At 48.0% G+C, this 20,000-nt stretch overlaps 2 protein-coding genes across 3 annotated transcripts in view; both read left to right on the top strand.

The window, feature by feature from the left end:
* The window catches only part of LOC311358613 (tomoregulin-2-like), a 45,923-nt gene extending 35,943 nt beyond the window's left edge, over window positions 1-9,980 (top strand). Inside the window, exons 4-5 of one of the 2 annotated variants that reach the window (XM_084478704.1) lie at window positions 835-861; window positions 9,173-9,980. In XM_084478704.1, coding sequence (XP_084334830.1) covers window positions 835-861; window positions 9,173-9,201 — 56 coding nt within the window. In that variant the 3' untranslated portion in view covers window positions 9,202-9,980. Of the gene's footprint in view, window positions 1-834; window positions 862-6,638; window positions 7,054-9,172 lie in introns of those variants that run through there. The other variant, XM_084478703.1, reaches the window with a different exon arrangement.
* Window positions 1-20,000, top strand: part of LOC311358732 (tomoregulin-2-like) — a gene marked incomplete at its 5' end in the record, with an annotated part of 207,854 nt that overhangs the window by 174,365 nt on the left and 13,489 nt on the right. The gene's annotated exons all lie outside the window — the stretch shown is intronic.

Genomic DNA, 20,000 nt, shown 5'->3' with positions numbered 1-20,000 from the left:
TGCTTTCCAGGGAAACACTGGAGGGGGTTGTGTGTCTGCCTGCTCCTTAAAGATGTACGTTATTAAAGATGTACGTTATTAAACGTGTGATGTGGTGGCAGTCACTGGTCACTGGTCACTCAGGACACTGGCTGGACAGAGTTGCCATTGTTGTATTTTTATTTTATTTTATTATATCCATTTTTGTTCATGTTATGAAGTTGATTGTTTATTCTGTTCAAACTGATTTCTTTGAGTTCATATATTATTGAAAATAAGCAAAATACATACACACATATATATATATATATTTATGTGTATAGGCTATGTATGATACATATGTCTACTGGCAGATGATATCAGCTGTCAGATGTTCGGGGTGTTGTACGGGTGGCTGATCCGTTAGTCGGACACGCCCACTCATCATTGAGTCATGTAGCAGGCAGCATGCTTCACAAACACATGAGACAAAGACAACAACGTGTAGGCATAGCGGCGCGTAAACAACACATGAGACACCGGTCACAGACTCAGGAAGTGCGTTGTGTTTTTAACAACTAGTTAAAACTGTCGGAGAACGATTAAATGTATGTTTTATAACTCTTTACAATGATGTATTACATGTTTGTAGCTGTAATACATGTTTAATAACGGTTTAATATATCTTAAATACATATTTGATAACTGTGGAATTTCCGTTTAAATGTATCATTTACATTATTTAAATGTTAATATTTATTAATTTGTTTAACACATGTTAAATAACTGTTGTACTGTTTCATGAATGTTCATATGAATGTTAACGGGTAAATATGTGTTGAATAAATATTAATAACTGTTTCCCCTCCTTCACAGATGCTGGCTCGGGTTCAGGAGATGATGGTAAGATAGATTTTTTTGCCTTCCCGTTCTCATCCCCCGCCCCTCTCCCGAGTTCTCCCGTTCCCCCAACACCGCAGCTGCTCTGCAGTGTTGTTACCCCGTGATCCATCCATCCATCTACCTGTCTGTCTATCCGTCTGTCTATCCGTCTGTCTATCTGGCCGTCACTCAGGGTCGTCAATCCGGCTTTCTACCTATCTAGGAATAGCGTGAACCATCCATCTCTATCTCTGTGTATCTCACCTTCTCTCTTCCCTCAGAGGTAGATGATTTATCTCAATTGTAACACGTTGGCTCACATCAACAAACAATGCACACACTCACAGGTGCGCTGTTGCGTACTGCCGTAAGAGTTCACGTGTATGAAAACAAGTGTGTATGTAGAACAGTGTTTAAGTATATTATGGGTTGAGACGTGTCAACACAACAGTGTTTAAGTATATTATCAGTTCAGCTGTGTGAAGCGAACACACCGTTTGTGTTTGGTCGTGGACAGGAATAAAGTGGGAAGAGTTTCTCTGGAACAGTGCTGAGCTGAAAGGGCACGCGTCTGTGTATGACTTTCCCTGTGTGTGTGTGTGTGTGTGTGTGTGTGTGTGTGTGTGTGTGTGTGCGTGTGCGTTTGTGTGCGTTTGTGCATGTGTGTGCATGCGTGTGTGTGTGTGTGAGTGCATGTGTGCATGCGTGCGTGCGTGTGTTTGTGCGCGTTTGTGCGTGTGTGTGTGTGTGTGCGTACGCGTGTGAGTTACTGGCTGTTACTGGGTGTATTGGTGTGTGTGTGTGTGTGTGTGTGTCTGTCAGTGTGCGCCAGTATCACTTGTGTTGACGGACTAAGATGAAAGAGGACGTTAACTTTCTCATGAAGACAAACCAAACACGGCCAATTTACCGTGAGCACAACGCGGCCGCCATAAACACTCACCCACACAGCCAGGCACCAGTCACACCAGTCACACCAGTTAAAATGCTACCAGAGAGGTGTCTGCCCACTCTGCCCACTCTCACTGGTAAAGTGCATCCATCTATCTCCCTGGTCTGGTCAGAGCTGACTGAGTGTGGGGCTGCTGGTGGTGGTGGTGGGGGGGGGGAGGGGGGGGCGGGGAGGGGGGGGGGGGGTTAAGGCAGTGACAGCTAAATGGGATGCCTGTCCAAAGCGCACACACACACACAAGCACACACACACACAAGCACACACACACACACGCGCACACACACATACACACACACACACTCACACACACACACACACACTCACAGATGCACATCGGCCATGCGAGCAAGCACAGACAGACACCAGCAGCACACACAAACACATTAAGTGGGCTTGTGGGTAAAATGGCAACAAACGCCCTCTGATGACCATAAATAGAACCCATTACACACCGACGCCGCGCAACGCAACGCATGTTACACGTGTGTGACTGCATGCATGCAGTCTGTGTGTGTGTGTGTGTGTGTGTGTGTGTGTGTGTGTGTGTGTGTGTGTGTGTGTGTGTGTGTGTGTGGGTGTGCTTTCCCGTGTGGGTTGGCGTGGAGTCACCGTGTGCAACGAGCCCCGCAGAACGTCTCAGCAGAGATCTGGCAGCGTGATGAGAGAGAGAGAGAGAGAGAGAGAGAGAGAGAGAGGGTGAGGGAGAGAGAGAGAGAGAGAGAGAGAGACACAGAGAGAGATAGATAGAGAGAGAGGTAGACACAGAGAGAGATAGAGAGAGAGAGAGAAAGAGGGAGATAGAGAGAGAGAGAGAGAGAGGACGGGAGACGGATGGACAGACAGCGAGGGAGGGAGGGAGGGAGAGAGAGGGGGAGAGAGAGAGAGGGAGAGAGAGAAGGGAGAGAGCGAGAAAGGTTGGGGGGGATAGAGAGAGAGGGGGGGGGGGGGAGGGATCAGGGGAGAGATGGACGGAGGAGGAGATTGGGAGAGAGAGAGGGGGGTTGTGTGGGATGAAAGGAGAGAAGGAGGGAGGTGGGGAGGGATGAGCAGGAAATGAAATGGGTCGCTAGGTCAACCAGAGAGAGAGAAGGAGGGGATGGAGAGAGGGAAGGAGAAATGGCCGGAGGACAGGAGACCAACAGATAACACAGGAAACAGAAGGCAGCGATAATGGAGGACGCAGTGATGAAGAGAGAGAGAGAGAGAGAGAGAGAGAGAGAGAGAACCAGAGAGAGAGAGAGAGAGAGAGAGAGAGAGAGGGAGAGAGCGGGAGAGAGAGAGAGAGAGAGAGAGAGAGAGAGAACCAGAGAGAGAGAGAGAGAGAGAGAGAGAGAGAGAGAGAGAGAGAGAGAGAACCAGAGAGAGAGAGAGAGAGAGAGAGAGAGAAAGAAAGAGAGAGAGAGAGAACCAGAGAGAGAGAGAGAGAGAGAGAGAGAGAACCAGAGAGAGAGAGAGCGAGAGAGAGAGAGAGGGAGAGAGCGGGAGAGAGAGAGAGAGAGAGAGAGAGAGCGAGACTAGAGGGAGAGAGAGGGAGAGAGAGACTAGAGGGAGAGAGAGGGAGAGCGAGACTGGAGGGAGAGAGAGGGAGAGAGAGAGAGAGCGAGACTGGAGGGAGAGAGAGAGCGGCAGACAGTGAGAGTGCACAGAAACAAGGACAGCGATAAGGCGGAGGGTGGGAACAAAACAACAGCCCGATCTGCATATCTGCTCCGCACACGCTCACTGCACACCTTTCGCCCGGGCGCAGAGTCTGTGTATTATTATCATTACGGTGACGCGCGTGTGCCCGTGATACGCTGTGATTCATCCGAAGGCCACGGCGTGTCATCTGTTGTTGTGGAGGCTGTAGTCACACAACAACAGAGAACCAACCAACCCACCGCTGGCCCAGAGCCCCACGAAGGCATTTCAGGAGGACTTCAATGTGTTGCTGTACACTATTGACTCCGGATCACCGGCGGCTGCTCAGCGACTCAACGTGGACGCGGTGGATCGGTGGTCGATGAAGGATGAGGAAAAGGAAGACAGAAATAAGAACAGGCCTCCTCTGAGTGTCGGGGGCTGACCGGGTTAAATGAGGGAACAGGGCCGCAGAACTTTCTGGAACAACGTTGTCAGATTTGTTCCCCGGTGCCATCCGTCAGACTGATGAGCTGTTAGCCGGCCGGAGAATACGCGCTTTCCACGGGGAAGTCGAGATTAGTTGAACGGCGGGAAAATGGAACAGAGAGGAGAGGGAACGATTACGGGAAAAAAGGAGAGGAGAGGAAAGGAGGAAACTATTCCACTGCAGGGCTCGACGTAGAGGCAGACGTGGCTGTGCAGGTGGAATAGAGTCTGGAAGGAGGGAGGAGGAGGGGGAGAGAGAGAAGGAGGGAGGAGTAGGGAGGCGGTATGGAGGAGGGGGAGAGAGAGAAGGAGGGAGGAGTAGGGAGGTGGTATGGAGGAGGAGGAGAGGGCGGAGGAGTGAGGAGGGATGGAGGAGGAGGAGAGGGAGGAGTAGGGAGGAGGGATGGAGGAGGAGGAGAGGGCGGAGGAGGGAGGAGGAGGGATGGAGGAGGAGGAGAGGGAGAAGGAGGTGGAGGGCGTTTTACGAGCGGGGAAGGAGGTTAAAGATGGCGACTGTAGGAGGTGGGCGAGGTGGAGCTGCTCGGGGAATAGCGTTGGAGAGCTCTTCCAGTAAAAATCAACCGTCTTTTAATGACCAATAATAAATCCACACACCGAGGGCGCTCTCCTGCCCGCAGAGACGCCCGCCACGGTGTGTGTGCGTGCGCTTTTTTTGTTTGGTGTGTGTACCTTCGCTCCAAGCGTTTCCGTGCGTACCCTCGCAGGGCTCCTGTGCGTTCCTACGCTCAGGTTACATTGTGTGGCTTGTCTTTTTATTTCCGTCGAGAACGGACGCAGGTCGTGTGTGGCTGTCGTTCCTCCCGAGGCATCCCCCTTTCAGTCACATGGACAGAAGGAGACGCTTCTTCAAATCCAATTGTCCGCTTGAGGAATTGAATTAGAAACATTGAAGGGGAGAACAGGGAATCCTTGGGAACCCGCGTTCGTTCTCACTGTGATTCCAGTGGAGCTCAGCGTACACCGGCGTCATCTCAAAGGTTCACTTGGTGACATTCGGTCTGTTTTCTGCTCAGCATACAGTGAGCTCGAGGAGGACAGGCTAGGGCGCGTTGCTCAAGGACGCCTAGAGGTGGACTGCACACATAGGGAACCTAACTCAGTACGGCCTCGTCCTCAGAGCCAACACAGCATCTGGAGCCCCTGTACCCCCCGCGGTGCTGCGTCTCCACATCACAGTCCACTGATAAGTGCACTCGCCACGCGCACACAGCACCACAAACTCATTGTGCGACAGCAGACGTCAAAAGTCCCTCGCCGTCCCTCAAAACTGAAGAACAAGCATTGTGTAGCCAAGTGGAACCTTAACTCGGCAGCCTTCATCTCGAAGGTACAAGTCGTCTCCACACATAAGGCGTTCCGTCAAGGTCTGAAAACAGTCTCGTAACTTAGATTAAAGCCCGCCGCACTCTGTTGGCGAGGAGGAAGAGAAAAAACACGACTTCATTACAAGTGCTGCCCTTTAGACACGCCCAGTGGTGGGGAGAGAGAGCTGCCGTCTGATTACAACTACTGATGGATCTCGCTCTCTCTCTCTCTCTCTCTCGCTCTCTCTCGCTCTCTCGCTTTCTCGCTCTCTCTTTCTCGCTCTCCGTCTTTTTCACTCTCTTGCCCACTCTCTCTCTCTCTCCGTCTCTCCCTCTCTCCACACTATTCCCTCGGTACTCACCTTGAGACTCGGGCAACACACTCAGGCAGGTGAATCTTATCCTTTTGTGGCAAATCACGGTGATCCCCGTCGCTGCTGCTGATTTAAGATTCTTGTTCTTTTTGGTAACCATGAACTAAAGATGTCAGTTCATGGTGCCGCTGTCGCAGTGTGTTAGCCGACCTGCTCTTCAACACTTCCTCTAGTGCTGCGCTCGTGTGCTGGCTCTCATTCTTCTCAGGTGAGTTCTGAATAGCACGGGGATAAACAATGCCCTTGACTAAATTGAATAACTATTGGCTGATTAGGGTAATTAATGGAATAATCATTTAAAAGCTAGCGCTGTATAGATTCTGAGGAACTTCATTAATTTGAATTAACCGCTGTACTCCACTACCGGGCGATTATGAATTCAATTTAAATTGATCTCCCATCGTTCAATCCACTGCAGAGAGCGCCGGGCCTGGGAGGGGCGGTCGCAGCCGCTGCTGTTTCTCAACGCCTTATTTGAGGAGAATATTTCACGGCTTCCTCTGATATTTTTAACACTGAGCCGAGGGTTGAATACAATCTCACCGGGCTGTCGCTGACCTTCAGCCGGTCTGAACCCCACCACTTAAATCCCTTCTGATGAATAGTGAACGCTACCACAATAGAAGCCAAAAAAGAGAGAAATTGAATAGAATAAAACTGATTACAACATAATATAAAATACTAGTCCAGTAAAGTCGGAGGAAAGGGGGAAAAGTCGACCCCCTGCCTCCAAACAACCAATGGCGTGCCTCTCCCCAGCCTCCAATCAGAGGGGAGCTGCCCCCGCTGCCCCCGCTGGTATTGCCATGGTAACCACGTTAGAGGTTTAGGGAAGTGAGTAATCTAATCTTTCCACTTTGTGGTATAGCGATAAGGGCTCTGCAACATCCAGCTCTCCCTGTGCGTGTGCGTGTGTGTGTGTGTGTGTGTGTGTGTGTGTGTGTGTGTACTACAAACACACACACACACACACACACACACACACACACACACAGGCGTAAAAGCTTCCCGACTGATATGTCCCACTCTAATAGGCAGGTGAAAGCTACGGGCAGATACACCCCTGGCCCTCAGCCTCAATAAAGCCTGTGAAGTCTGATCTACAGGCCGGTCCGTCCTCCATACCAACAGAACCCACCGGCTCACAGGTATACGGGTACTCTGCTGGTTCCTTGACACCGGGTCGAACCACACACTGCCACAGCACGGCTGCTGCTGTTCACAAGACTTAGTTATTTCCTCCACGTTTGATTTATTCATGGAAAGAAAGCAAAAGAAAATCTGCAAGAATGATCAAGCAAATGTTCTGTATCAAAGAGCCATTTATCCCAGCCTTGCTGTGGACCAAAATGATTTAATTTGCCAACAACCAGAATAATCCCGCTGCCAGACCTAAACACAAAGTTTAGCTATGCAGAACAGACACGGAGAATGGTTTAATCTAGACTCGTGATGTGGAAGTGATGTAACCTACACTAATGATATGATAATCCTAACCTAGTGATACAATAACGCTGTAATCTGCACCCGGAGGGATAATGGGTTTTGATGAGAACCAGAAGGATTATGGCGTGTAAATTGACTGCTCACGTGTTTACGTTGTAATCAGTCGGAGGATGATAGATTACCGTTGTAATCTAGATGAAGAAGGTTAGTGTTGGAATCTAGTTTGAGATGATACTCCTAGGATGTAGTGATCTAGGAGATTCATGTTGATATAGAGATTTGATAAGCAGCAGGGTTAGGCATCACCCTAACCAGTACACTGCCTGCATAAGGTTCTAATACAGACGGACAAGGATAGATAGCAATTCAGCAAATTAGATGAGAGCAATGTCCTGCAAAACAACTCAACATGGCTTTGTCTATCTCTGTAGTTCCCTCCACACTATCTCTCTCTCTCTCTCTCTCTCTCTCTCTCTCTCTCTCTCTCTCTCTCTCTCGCTCTCTCTCTCTCTCTCTCCCTCTCTCCCCTACTCTCTCTCTCTCTCTCTCTCCTACTTTCTCTATCTCTCTCCCTTTCTCCCTCTCTCTCTCTCTCTCTCCTACCCTCACTCTCTCAATCCCTCTGTCTCTTATTCTCTCCACCCATGTCTCTCTCCCACTCCACAATCTATCTCTGTTTCACAACTCTCCCTATCTCTGAATTTCTCCTGACTCCCCCTCTCCTTGTCTCTCTGGGTCTCTGCCTTTTTTTCCCATCTTCTCACCACAGGACCTTGTCCAATCAAAATCCCCTGGAATGGTTATTAAAATTGCCTTCGCCATCGCTGATGAAATGTAAATCTGCCTGCTAACACAGTCTTAGATGTGAGATCTACAATCTGTGTGTGTGTGTGTGTGTGTGTGTGTCTTGCACGCAGGGATCCATCAGCCAGATGAGATGAGATGGTCAGGGTGTGGGGGAGGTTGATGGAGGTAGTGGGTGGTGTTAGGGAGAGGTGATGGAAGTAGTGGTGGTTGATGTAATTGAGAGGTGATGGAGGCAGTGGTGGTTACTGTGAAGAGGGAAAAGATGGTGGAGGTGGAGGTAGTGGTGGGTGGTGTTGGGTGGAGGTAGTGGTGGGTGGTGGTGGGTGGTGTTGGGTGGAGGTAGTGGTGTTGGGTGGAGGTAGTGGTGGGTGGTGTTGGGTGGTGTTGGGTGGAGGTAGTGGTGGGTGGTGTTGGGTGGAGGTAGTGGTGGGTGGTGTTGGGTGGAGGTAGTGGTGGGTGGTGTTGGGTGGAGGTAGTGGTGGGTGGTGTTGGGTGGTGTTGGGTGGAGGTAGTGGTTCGTGGTGGTGGGTGGTGTTGGGTGGAGGTAGTGGTGGGTGGTGTTGGGTGGTGTTGGGTGGAGGTAGTGTTGGGTGGTGTTGGGTGGAGGTAGTGGTGGGTGGTGTTGGGTGGAGGTGGAGCAGACAGGGTTGGATCAGAGAGCTATCAGTCAGGGTCGCTTGAACATCGTGTGTGTGTGTGTGCGTGCGTGCGTGTGCGTGTGTGCGCGTGTGTGCGTGCGTGCGTGCGTGCGTGCGCGTGTGTGTGAGTGTGTGTGTGTGTGTGTGTGTGTGTGTGTGTGTGTGTGTGTGTGTGTGTGTGTGTGTGTGTGTGCGTGTGTGTGTGTGTGTGTGTGCGTGTGTGTAGGCTAATGGCTGATGAAGTGAAGGGGTCACTGCTAGGCCACCTACTCTTCCCATCAGATATTTTATCATTCGATATTTTGTGAGAAAAATGGAAAAGGGTCTGAGGTTGATCTCAACGCTGCTGTCTGTGTGCACGCACACGTTTCCACGCCGTGCTTCTGTTAGGATGAGTTAGCTGTAGAAGCGTGGCGGCGCGTGCGTGTGCGTAGGGTGGAGGGGCGACCGCGGCCCGGGTTAACGCGGGGACAGCGAGGGAAGGAAAATAGATTTTCTAGATGGAAGTGTGAGTCCAAAGTGGTTCTTCAGACGCAGGGGGTGCACATACGTACACCCCCGTGTATGTATATGTGTGTACATATACAGTATATATGAATACATATATATACATATATATAATTTTATAAGGGCGTGCATGTGTGCGTGTGCGTGTGCGTGTGTGTGTGTGTGTGTGTGCAGGTTGGTTGAGGCTTATCTCTGGGCTGTGAACATCACCTGCTGGGGGCCCGCAGTGCTCCATCTGCCCGGAGCAGCCAGCCTCTCTCACCTGGGAGGCGGGGGGAGACGGAGATGTAAATACTGCTTCAAACACAACGCAGAGACTGTCAGTCATCCCTCCCCGAGATCAACTCGTTGTTAGAATCCCAGCTCAGCGGCGCCAGCAGCGCACAGAGCAGATGTGCTCCATAGCTCATTTATGGATTCCATATGCGGCCTTATGGTGGAAGGATATCAGCCTGAATATATATTTAATCCTGTCTAAATAAAACGTTGAAAAGTTCAATAATTCACCGCTGTGTTTTCGCTCTATTTCAGCACATGGGACAGTATGCGAAGGCAAGAAAGCAACATTTGTCACACAACCAATGAAATGCGACTGACAATGCATATTTTTAGCACGACAGGCCTGCCGTTCATAGGAAGTGATTAGCTTTATCTTCTAAACATGGTGCACATGATTACTGTCATCACATTCCTCCTTAATTATCCACGGCGGGTTGCGTAGCGTTGGCATTTTAAGCAATATATTCCCGGAGCCTTTTCTGAAGATACTGAGCATTTTTTTCTGCTGCCTTATTATCACTGTTTACAGTCAAAACTGATTCATATTTTTATTCAGATTTGCTGTGAAATGTTTTCATTGAGCAAAGTGACCTGACACACACCTGCTTGAGTCACCAATTATCAGAATATAATCTGTTGGTTTGTTTTAAGAGTTACCTTTATCTTTATCAGAGAACTGAAACAAATAGCCCTCCATCGATCAGAAAGCAATGAATGCAATTGAATTGTTTCCCTCTAGTGAATAACACAATTCATAATGTCCCCATATTTCAATTCCAAATTAAGATGATTAAGATAGTTGTGATGAATATTATAAACTACATATTGTTTGGTCTACGATATCCGTTTGTATGTACGGGTTGAATTCATAGTTGTTAACATTACGCCTACTTAAAATCCATATATTTAACTCAGTAATATATGTATATATATATATATATATATATATATATCACAGCATGAGACCAAATACAAAAATAACAGAATACATAATCAACGAAGCCCCTTTTTCAAAAGACAAAATGGGATTCATAAAGAAACCTTTTCAAAGCCTCCAGAATTATCATAAAACAAAGATTAGCATGAAGAAGCAGAGCTCCTGCTGAGCCTCTTCCTACGCCTCCTCCCTCCCTTCAACGCTCGCTCCCTACCCAAAGCACCGCCGCCATCCCTGACAAACTTCCCTATCCTACATCCTACCCACTTAACCCCTGGCTGACTCCCGACTCATCCCCCTCACGTCGGTGTGTGTGTTTGTCATCGACAGTTTCAATCACTCCTCCACTCCCCCGCGGGACCCCGGGCTCTGCGTACCATATGTAAACATCTGAAGCGGGGCTTGTTTGTGGATTTAAGTCCCTGGTGCCGGGATTGCGTTCCCAGGAGCTCCCGTGGAAGCCTGGCTGCTCTGCGCTTGTGTGCTTAGCGTGTTGCGTTGGGTGTGTTTGTGTGTGTTTGTGTGTTGTTTTGGGAATGCCCAGTGTGACTTGAAGTTTGTTAACATCACACAAAAACAACATGTTTGTTTGTCTACTTGAAATGGTAGAGGCACTGGCCGTTACTTAGTTCTGTGTGTCTGGGGTTAATGTAGATGAAGTGTAAACACACATTATTTAAATACTATCTGATTATCAAATGCTTATGTTTCTTTGAACGTCTTGGTGGATGCAGCCGGAAACTATGTTGATATGGTACATAAGGACCAGTCTCTATCACATTAGTGTGCCTAAAAAATGTTTAACCTGTACAAGAATGAAGAAAGGGCTTCAATTGTGTAGGCCGAAATGGCATTGATGTTTGTTAATGATGAAAACACAAAGTGAATTAGATTGATGAAGATTAGATGATTTTAGTGAACGGATCACATTGCAATTACAACTGCTTTGAAAAATGTCAATAATAGCAATATAAATAACAATGCAGTTTCTTACTTTTAAGACAGTTTAGAAACCAAATTTGTATTAGCAGTCAATTTTAATCCAATGCATTAATCAAAATGGCTAGTAGGACCTGAACTTTGAATGAAGGACAGAACAGAAATAACTGAAATGTATGTTCAATCAATCCCCAATGTTTGTGTTTTGTTCCTTCCCGGCTGAAATTAAGTCCAACTGAGAAAGCAAAAGGCAACAGACATATATTAACTCACCCACTTCAGTTCCTTGTCGAAAACAATCTAAATGTCTGACCGAGGTAAAATGCTTGTTCGTTATAAGTGTGTATTTTATGGGGATCTATTTCCTGATGTGCTTAAGACAATATTTCCTGTGCGAACACATTTTTGTTGGCCAGTAGTCACATCATAGCTAAATAATCTCAGGGTGGCAAAGCCCTGAGAATCCTGTAAATTATGGATGACACGTTTCTTGTTTGTTGATGTGTACACTTGTGCAGGTTTATAAAAATCTATGTAAAAGCAACCCTGCATCTTATTCTCACTATTTGTTCTTTCCTTACCTAAAATAGGAAATATCCACACTCCATTAAAATTGAAGTGTAGGTGTTCAGGAGAAATACTGTCATGCAGTTATACTATTTTAAACTCAAGCGCTGTAATTTCACTTTGTTTTTCTTTAAACAAAGGTCCATAAAACTATACTTTTGAAGTTCAAGACAGGGATTTGAATTGGTTGAAACTAGCACAGCGGTTGGACAATGTTTCAGCACTGAAGATGGGAGAAATAAGGCAACAAACAACGCGTTGTTGGTGGGAGGGAACAGCATGACTGGAACCTATTGAACTGCTCTTTGATGGGTAAACAACACATGTTAACTACAGTTGGACCTTGTTTTGAGATGAATCTCTTCATTATATATATAAATCCATTTGGTTTTACAAGCTCAATAAAATTCATCTCAATAAAAATATAATCGATTTCTCATGGAAAGTTTTCAGATTCTGATGTTGGAGAAATACATCTATAAAAAACAATTACACCAGACACAGATTTTAGATTAACAATGTATTTTACAAAACTGGCCAAATCGAGATTTCTGGCAATGACATCATCATCAAACAACATTAAAGGGAATGTTTATAAGAAAATGGTCTCTTAAGGAACACATTAAACAGAAAGTACTTCATTTATTGGCAGCTCATTTTCTAACCCTCAACAGTTTCAGAGGAAGGAGAACACAATTATTCTAACTAGCTATAAAATTGATCACACGATTCAGACGTCCCCCAAGTCAAATCAGTAAACGTCCTTTCCTTCACCCTGATGTTCGCTTTTACTTTTCAACGTGTATCAAATCATAAAAGCTTTAACTACACCCACTTGAGATGACTGCTGTGGTTCGCGTGCTTCAACAAGTATAAGTTCACTTATGTGAAACAACAGTATTTAGGACTCGTGTTTGTTTGGTCGGGGTTAGGGGTTAAAATGTGGCAATGTGGTGGCAGCATCGAGGGGGGTGACTCCAGGACGCTGGTTTCATTGTTAAACCCTCAGGAGGTGTCGTGGGCCTAACTTAACGAAACATCGGTGGAAGAGGGCGCCCACTTGACGCTGCATACTGCATGCTGCTGTGTTTACTGCTGTTAGTCGGGGCGTTTGTCTCGTGTTGTTCACCTTTGGTTGGTAGCTTAGTGGGCAGCGTGCTTATAAGGTTGGTCTGGACAGGGGCTTCTGAATGTGTGTTTTCCTTGGATTTTGGCACAAGGGATTATAACATCTGATCCTGTGTATTAATGAAATACTGCATATGACTACTGAGTTTTCAAAATACCTTAAGTAACTCATACAACACATTGTCCGTAGCTCGTAATTGTCTTAGTGTAGCGAAAGAGTTTACGATGTCCTTTTTTTTCTTACACAATTCGGACAGCCGTTCTGAGATTTATCGGTGACTTTTCGTTGTGTCACATGGGGCAGCTGGCTGCCGGTTTACCCGGGCTGTGCTTCACGCTTAACGGCTGTCCCCAGGAGTCGGCCCAGCGGGGCGTTTGTCTGGAAGTGGCTCGTAAACGGCAGGAAGAACCCATGTAAAAATCTAAAAGAGATAACAAGAACACACCTTCCCTTGGACTCTATGCCTGCGTTTAACTTTTATCACTGACGGTGAGCTCAGGCCTGTCCACATCAAGGGTCACAACAGAGAGGGAAATAGGTTCTGTTCTTGTAAGTGGTAAGGAAAGTCAGCGGGGCGTACTCAACCTATCAAGTGCCTCAATTTACTTGATTGACACGCTGAATTTTAGCCAACAAGAGGCGGGCTAAAATTAGTTCTGCCCTACCGTGTGTGAAGGGAAATGTCTCGAAGGAGGGGAAACTGACAGAAAAATACTGAGCTGTGTGAAGTAACGCAATTAAAGCTAGCTTTTATTTATTTAATCATAATCACTAACCACATTCCCGGTGAGTTTAAATGTTGGATGTTTTAAACAATATAATTGATTTCTCATAGTGCTAATTGGGTGATGCTGCCATTAATTATGATTCCGCTACATTTTCAGATTAAAGACCAAAGTTTGTGTGGTGAAGTGTAATTGTACAAGAAAAAAACGATTTGGCTGTTGCAGTTGTTCATTGTTTACCATTGATTAGGTAGTGGAAGTCAAGTCCCTCTTCACCCAGTGTGTTAACGCACCATAACATAATTCATTCGTAGGTGTAATTGCCTCATGGTGCCTTGCAATAACCTTTAAAAAGAAATGTAGCATTGTTCTTGTCAATTTATTATAATTGAATTAGCGTTAAAATAATTTCTTTCTTCTGCCAAATTGTCTCTGTTTTTCCTATATATGTGCAGCTGTTAGACACACTGAAGATAGACTTAAAAGTTAGTTTAGATTTATGTTTCGTGTTCCTCTTCACCAGCACCACTGGATTGCCTCGGATATGCAGAATAGTTCCTGGAATTGGAATTGTGTTCTATGTGGTGTAGACTATAGTCATTTTGCGGTCAATTTTATCCAAAGCGACAGTAAATATAATTACAATTGAGTCTCCATTAAGGGGCAGTAGGGGTTTGATCATATTACTCAGGATGGCTACAGGTCAACTGCAGACGTTGAACCCAGGAACTCTCACCTGGGGGTGGAACCCCACCCACCATTCTGCGTCAAATGGTACTTTTGTCAATTCCCCCAAACCGCACCCATATTCAGCAGCGACTCCCCTCACTCCTCCTCACCTCCACCCCACCGTCAGCCCCCCCCCTGCTCTCCTCCACCCTGGCTACTCCCCTCCTCCGTTCCGCTGAAGAGGATTAGCAATTAGCCGCTAATGCCAACTCAACAACAACCCCCCCCCCACCACCACCAGCCCCCCACCACCACCACCACCAGCCCCCCACCACCACCAGCCCCCCACCACTACTCCAACCCCCCCACCACCACCACCAGCCCCCCACCACCACCAACAACAACACCACCTCCACCCCCACCACCTCCACCTCCACCACCACCACCACCACCTCCACCACCACCACCATCACCAGCAGCAACACCACCACCACCACCACCACCTCCACCTCCACCACCACCACCACCACCACCATCACCACCTCCACCTCCATCACCACCTCCACCCACCCCCACCACCTCCACCACCACCTCCACCCACCCCCACCATCTCCACCTCCACCACCACCTCCACCCACCCCCACCACCTCCACCACCACTACCACCACCACCTCCACCACCACCACCACCTCCACCTCCACCACCACCTCCACCACCGCAGACACAGACACCATCCCTGCGGTCCAGAGCTCTCCTCCGATGCTGCTGAAGCATGAGATTGGCCCCCGGAGGGCTGAGACGGTGGTGGTGGGCGGGGCAGGTTTTAGACATGCCCAGGTGGGCTGTCGCCTACAGCGGGGGTGGAGAGAGACCGTGGGGGAGGGGGGGGTGGAGGTGGGGGGGGGGGGGGGTGGAGGTGTCGTTGCTTTCTGCTGGCGGCGCAGAACGGAGTGTGAGGTTGAGGGGACGGCACAGACGGTGCGGCGCAGTTGCCAAGATCTGCCCGGCTCGGCGGTGGAGGAGGAAACCAGGAGAGGCACGCGCACGGGATGATGGGAGGAGCGTGCACGTGACCGGGGGTGCTGGGAGGGGCGTGCACGTGAGCGGGGGTGCTGGGAGGGGCGTGCACGTGAGCGGGGTGCTGGGAGGGGCGTGCACGTGAGCGGGGTGCTGGGAGGGCCGTGCGCGGTTGTGCAGACACAGCAGTGGTTTTGTGCTGCGACTAAAGTGTCAACATTTTGCTTCGATAGATACAACTTTGTTAATCCCCCGGAGAGGAAAGTCCTTTGTTACAGCGGCAGAAAACACAGGATAAGATACAATACAGTAAATATACAAAGTACTAATGAAGACCCAGGATAAGATACAGTAAACATACAGTACTAACGACAGCGCCTGTGGTTGATACAATAGGCCGACCGTACGGTGGAGCCTCAGCTGCTGAACGGGGGGTCTGCTGCTGGGGTTGTGACCGGGTGGTCGAGGGCTGTCGGTGTTCGACTTCCAGCCAAAGCGTCGTGGGTCTGATCCCGGCTGTCTGCCGTCTGGCCGCGGGCACCCTGCAGCCAGACGTCCCACGGCCCCCCTAACGTCTGGATCCACCGTCAGTGGCTCTGGAGAGAGAAGGTTCTTCTGATGGACAAAGTGATGACTCTGTCCACGCACCCCTTCTGACGTGCTCCTGAGCCACAGATCAGATGACTCGGCGACGCGAGCGCCGCGCCGCGTACGCTTTAAATAGTTTCCAGCCCAATGGCTCATCTATCTTTACATACTACACTTAAAGTTTTAAATAGTGTGTGCACTGTGTAAAATGTATACATGGAGCATTTCTAAATGACCCAATCAGGATACAGAATGGTTAGAGAACAGGCAGCCAGGGCGGCTGGTTGGGATGGCAACAGCCTGGGTGAGGCTCATCTTGTATCGCCCAGTGAAACACTTTTTGTTAACGCTCCAGAACCACACTATGGACGGGCAGATTCACCTGGGTCACCTTACAGCGTCTCTGACAGACAGACAGAAAGACACACAGCAGACAGACAGATCCCCTCCCCCACCCAGTTTGCGAGAGTATTGGCAGACAGACCTGACAGACAGACATATGGATGGACAGACAGACAGACAGACAGGTCAGACGGAGTTATGCCCAGACGAAAATCGTGCCCATTGTGAAAAACACAATTGGAAAGACAAGCATGCCAAATACAGACTGACAGACGGTACCACACACAGTACAGACAGACAGACAGTACCACACACAGTACAGACAGACAGACAGTACCACACACAGTACAGACAGACAGACGGTACCGCACACAGTACAGACAGACAGACGGTACCCCCCCTCCCCTTGGCGGGGCCCGTGCCACACACACACGCACCGTGTGTGTGTGTGTGTCCTGAATGCCCAGCCATGCAGCCAGGCTAGCCGCCAATGTGTGTATCACATGTATGTGTGTGTGTGTGTGTGTGTGTGTGTGTGTTTATGAGAGAGAGAGAGAGAGAGATCGAACACCCACTTGATGAGACTCCACGCGAGACCGCCTCAGAGGGACGCTAAGGACGAGAGAGAGAGAGAGAGAGAGAGAGAGAGAGAGAGAGAGAGAGAGAGAGAGAGAGAGAGAGAGAGAGAGAGAGAGAGCGAGAGAGAGAGAGAGAGAGAGAGAGAGAGAGAGAGAGAGAGAGAGAGAGAGAGCGCGAGATAACAAGTAAAGGTTTGCTGTTCCCTCCCAGTTCATTTCAATACACCACCCCAACACACACTCACACACATACACACACACATAGACACACACTTAGACACACACACACACACACACACAGAGGGTCTCTCAGAGTGAGTCCCTGTGGGGTAGAGAGACCCTAGCGTCGAGCAGAAGCGTGAGACAGGAATTAATTGCATTTCCAGCGAGCGCCGCTGATGCAAGATGTGCACGGAGAAACGTCGCCTTTCGGTCCCGCTGCGACGGCCGTGCGAGGTTGAGCTACAACGCCAGAGAGAGGGGAGGGAGAGAGAGAGAGAATAAGGCAAATGACTTTGTGTGGTTTGAAGCTCTGGTGAAGCTGTCATATGTTATTTAAGTTAAGCGGACGTGAGAGCGAGCAGATGACAAAGCCATGAATGATTCAGTGCCGTTGGTATAAATAGATTGCCTGTTTGCCAGTGCTCCACGGACGCGGAGCTGTGTGCCAGGAGCCATTTAAATATCACAGTGCATTAGCAGAGCTACAATTAAAAAGTAGAACGCTGTGACCAAGGGGACCGCGGCCCCCGTCCCAGGCTTTGTTCTCAGTGGGTGCGAGTGATGAAGGTTGCGCGCCGTTTGCCTTCATCACCGCCGTTGATCAGACACACGCATCTACGAATGTATTGTTGTCTCAGGCGAGGGTGAAGCGCAACATGTTCACAAGCCAATAGCGTCTAGGAGAGCCTTTTATCATCTTACAAGTTCAAAGGTCAAACGGTGAACATCTAACGGCCCTGTTTTAAATTCTGAAGCCAAAACCCGCACAGCGTGTCAGAACAGACAATAGACAACAGAACAGACACGGAATAAAGTTTGTTGAGTGTCGGGCGTTCAGAGTAGACGAGTTGTAGACGCAGCTAGGGGGAAAATACAGCCATGCTAGTTTCTGGCTCTGTATGCATTTGGCTTTAGCAAAAGCACTTTAAACGTACTTTTGTAGAACTTGTTTAATTGTGTGTCTGTGTGTTTAATGTTAATATTATCTTATAGTGTTCATTTATTATATCAGTGCCTGTTACAATAGGCGCAGATGCATGTTTTTACCGTCTACCCTCAACTGAGGTTATTTTTTATGTGGGCATGATAGTGGGCATAAAACTTGACTTTGACTTTGACATCACAGTGAGTCGCGATCCAGTATAATTGTTACCTTGGCCCTCAATATGGATGCTCCATTTAGCCTCCTCATGGACGTGTGTGTTTAGAAAGGCTTAAAAACTCATGAAAACGCCATAGTGTCGAAGACTCATAACTCATTTGGATGTAATATCAGTCTAATTGCATTCCTCCAATGTTTTCATTTGAGAGCCGTGTGGTCCACACACGGGGCCACAGACGGGCCCCAGGCCGGGCCCTGCTACCCGGCTCCTCTCTCCCGCCTGCTTTCTAATGCCGGCCTTCGTTCCTTATTTTATCCCCCCATCTGTGAATGACCACGTTTGCGATAATCATATTCATGTATTTTCTCCACAAAATACTGGCGCTGTAAATATTTGTATTCTTTCGTCTTGAAAATATTGCTTTTATTCATATTTGATTTAAATTTTGTTTTCACATATTATGATCAATCAATAATGTGCTATATAAACAAAGTTGTACTCATTAAGAAGTACTAAAGGAAAACTTCAGCACATCTTAATGAAACTAGGGTAGGGTAGAGTAGAGAGGGTAGAGTAAGATAGTACATAGTACCCAGGTACCCAGACGGATAGACAGACAGGTACCCAGACGGATAGACAGACAGGTACCCAGACTGATAGACAGACAGGGACCCAGACTGATAGACAGACAGGTACCCAGACTGATAGACAGACAGGTACCCAGACTGATAGACAGACAGGGACCCAGACTGATAGACAGACAGGTACCCAGACGGATAGACAGACAGGTACCCAGACTGATAGACAGACAGGGACCCAGACTGATAGACAGACAGGTACCCAGACTGATAGACAGACAGGGACCCAGACTGATAGACAGACAGGTACCCAGACTGACAGACAGACAGGTACCCAGACTGACAGACAGACAGGTACCCAGACGGATAGACAGACAGGTACCCAGACGGATAGACAGACAGGTACCCAGACTGATAGACAGACAGGGACCCAGACTGATAGACAGACAGGCAGGCCACCCAATGATTTCATTTGTACCAAAATAAATGATTGGACAAGCTTATTACTGCCCTGGGACAGCCAGTTTTAATTTTCTTGATTTTTTGATTGCTGCTGGATGTTAAGAGAATTAAAAATATATGATAAAAAATTGCTTCTAAAATAAATTCCTTATTCTAGCTTCAAACGATGTGTAAAACATACATGGCCAATTAATAGAGATTGATAGAATAATGAAGGATATAGATGGACAGGGAGACAGACAGATAATCTTTCTGCTAAATGTGGAGGATTTAAAAAGTGTGATGGCCAACTACTAGTTTCAGGGGGTACTGACGAAAAGAAAAGTCCCCAAACTTTTTCAGCAATGGTCTGGATGCGCACACCAGCACCTCTCCCTCTCCCAGTGGCTGAGCCAGCCGGGGAACAGAGAACATGGTATAATCCCTATAAATCTGGTGAAGATGAAGTTTTAAAGCCATAATTCCGCACTTTAATCCGTTGTGAAAAAGTGCTGACCCAGTTGGGGGGCGGTGTTGGTGGGGTCGGAGCGGAGGCTCTACGGAGGAGGAGGCACCCGGGGGGGTCGTTCAGGGTTCATCTTCTCCTGAGCGTCGCTTGAATCCTTGAATGAAACTCGAAAACTGAATATGCTGCAATGGGATTCTTAAAGGCCAACGGTTTGGGTGAATAAACCGTAGCAGCAGCAGACCGTCCTGGTTTATTAAAACGTCTGCTAGCAATGGAATTTTAGTGGTCGTACAATTCTGCCTCCGAGCGTTTACCACGAGCACGTCTCCCCGCTGACATAAATAACAGCACTTTGGTCTTTGTGATAAGAAATTGCTTAAGAAAGTGCTTTGTATTGCGATTTTTTTTTTTTTTTTAAC

Source organism: Micromesistius poutassou (genome assembly GCF_964030765.1).
Source record: "Micromesistius poutassou genome assembly, chromosome: 14".
Taxonomy (NCBI): Eukaryota; Metazoa; Chordata; class Actinopteri; order Gadiformes; family Gadidae; genus Micromesistius; species Micromesistius poutassou.
This window is presented reverse-complemented; position numbering and strand designations above follow the sequence as displayed.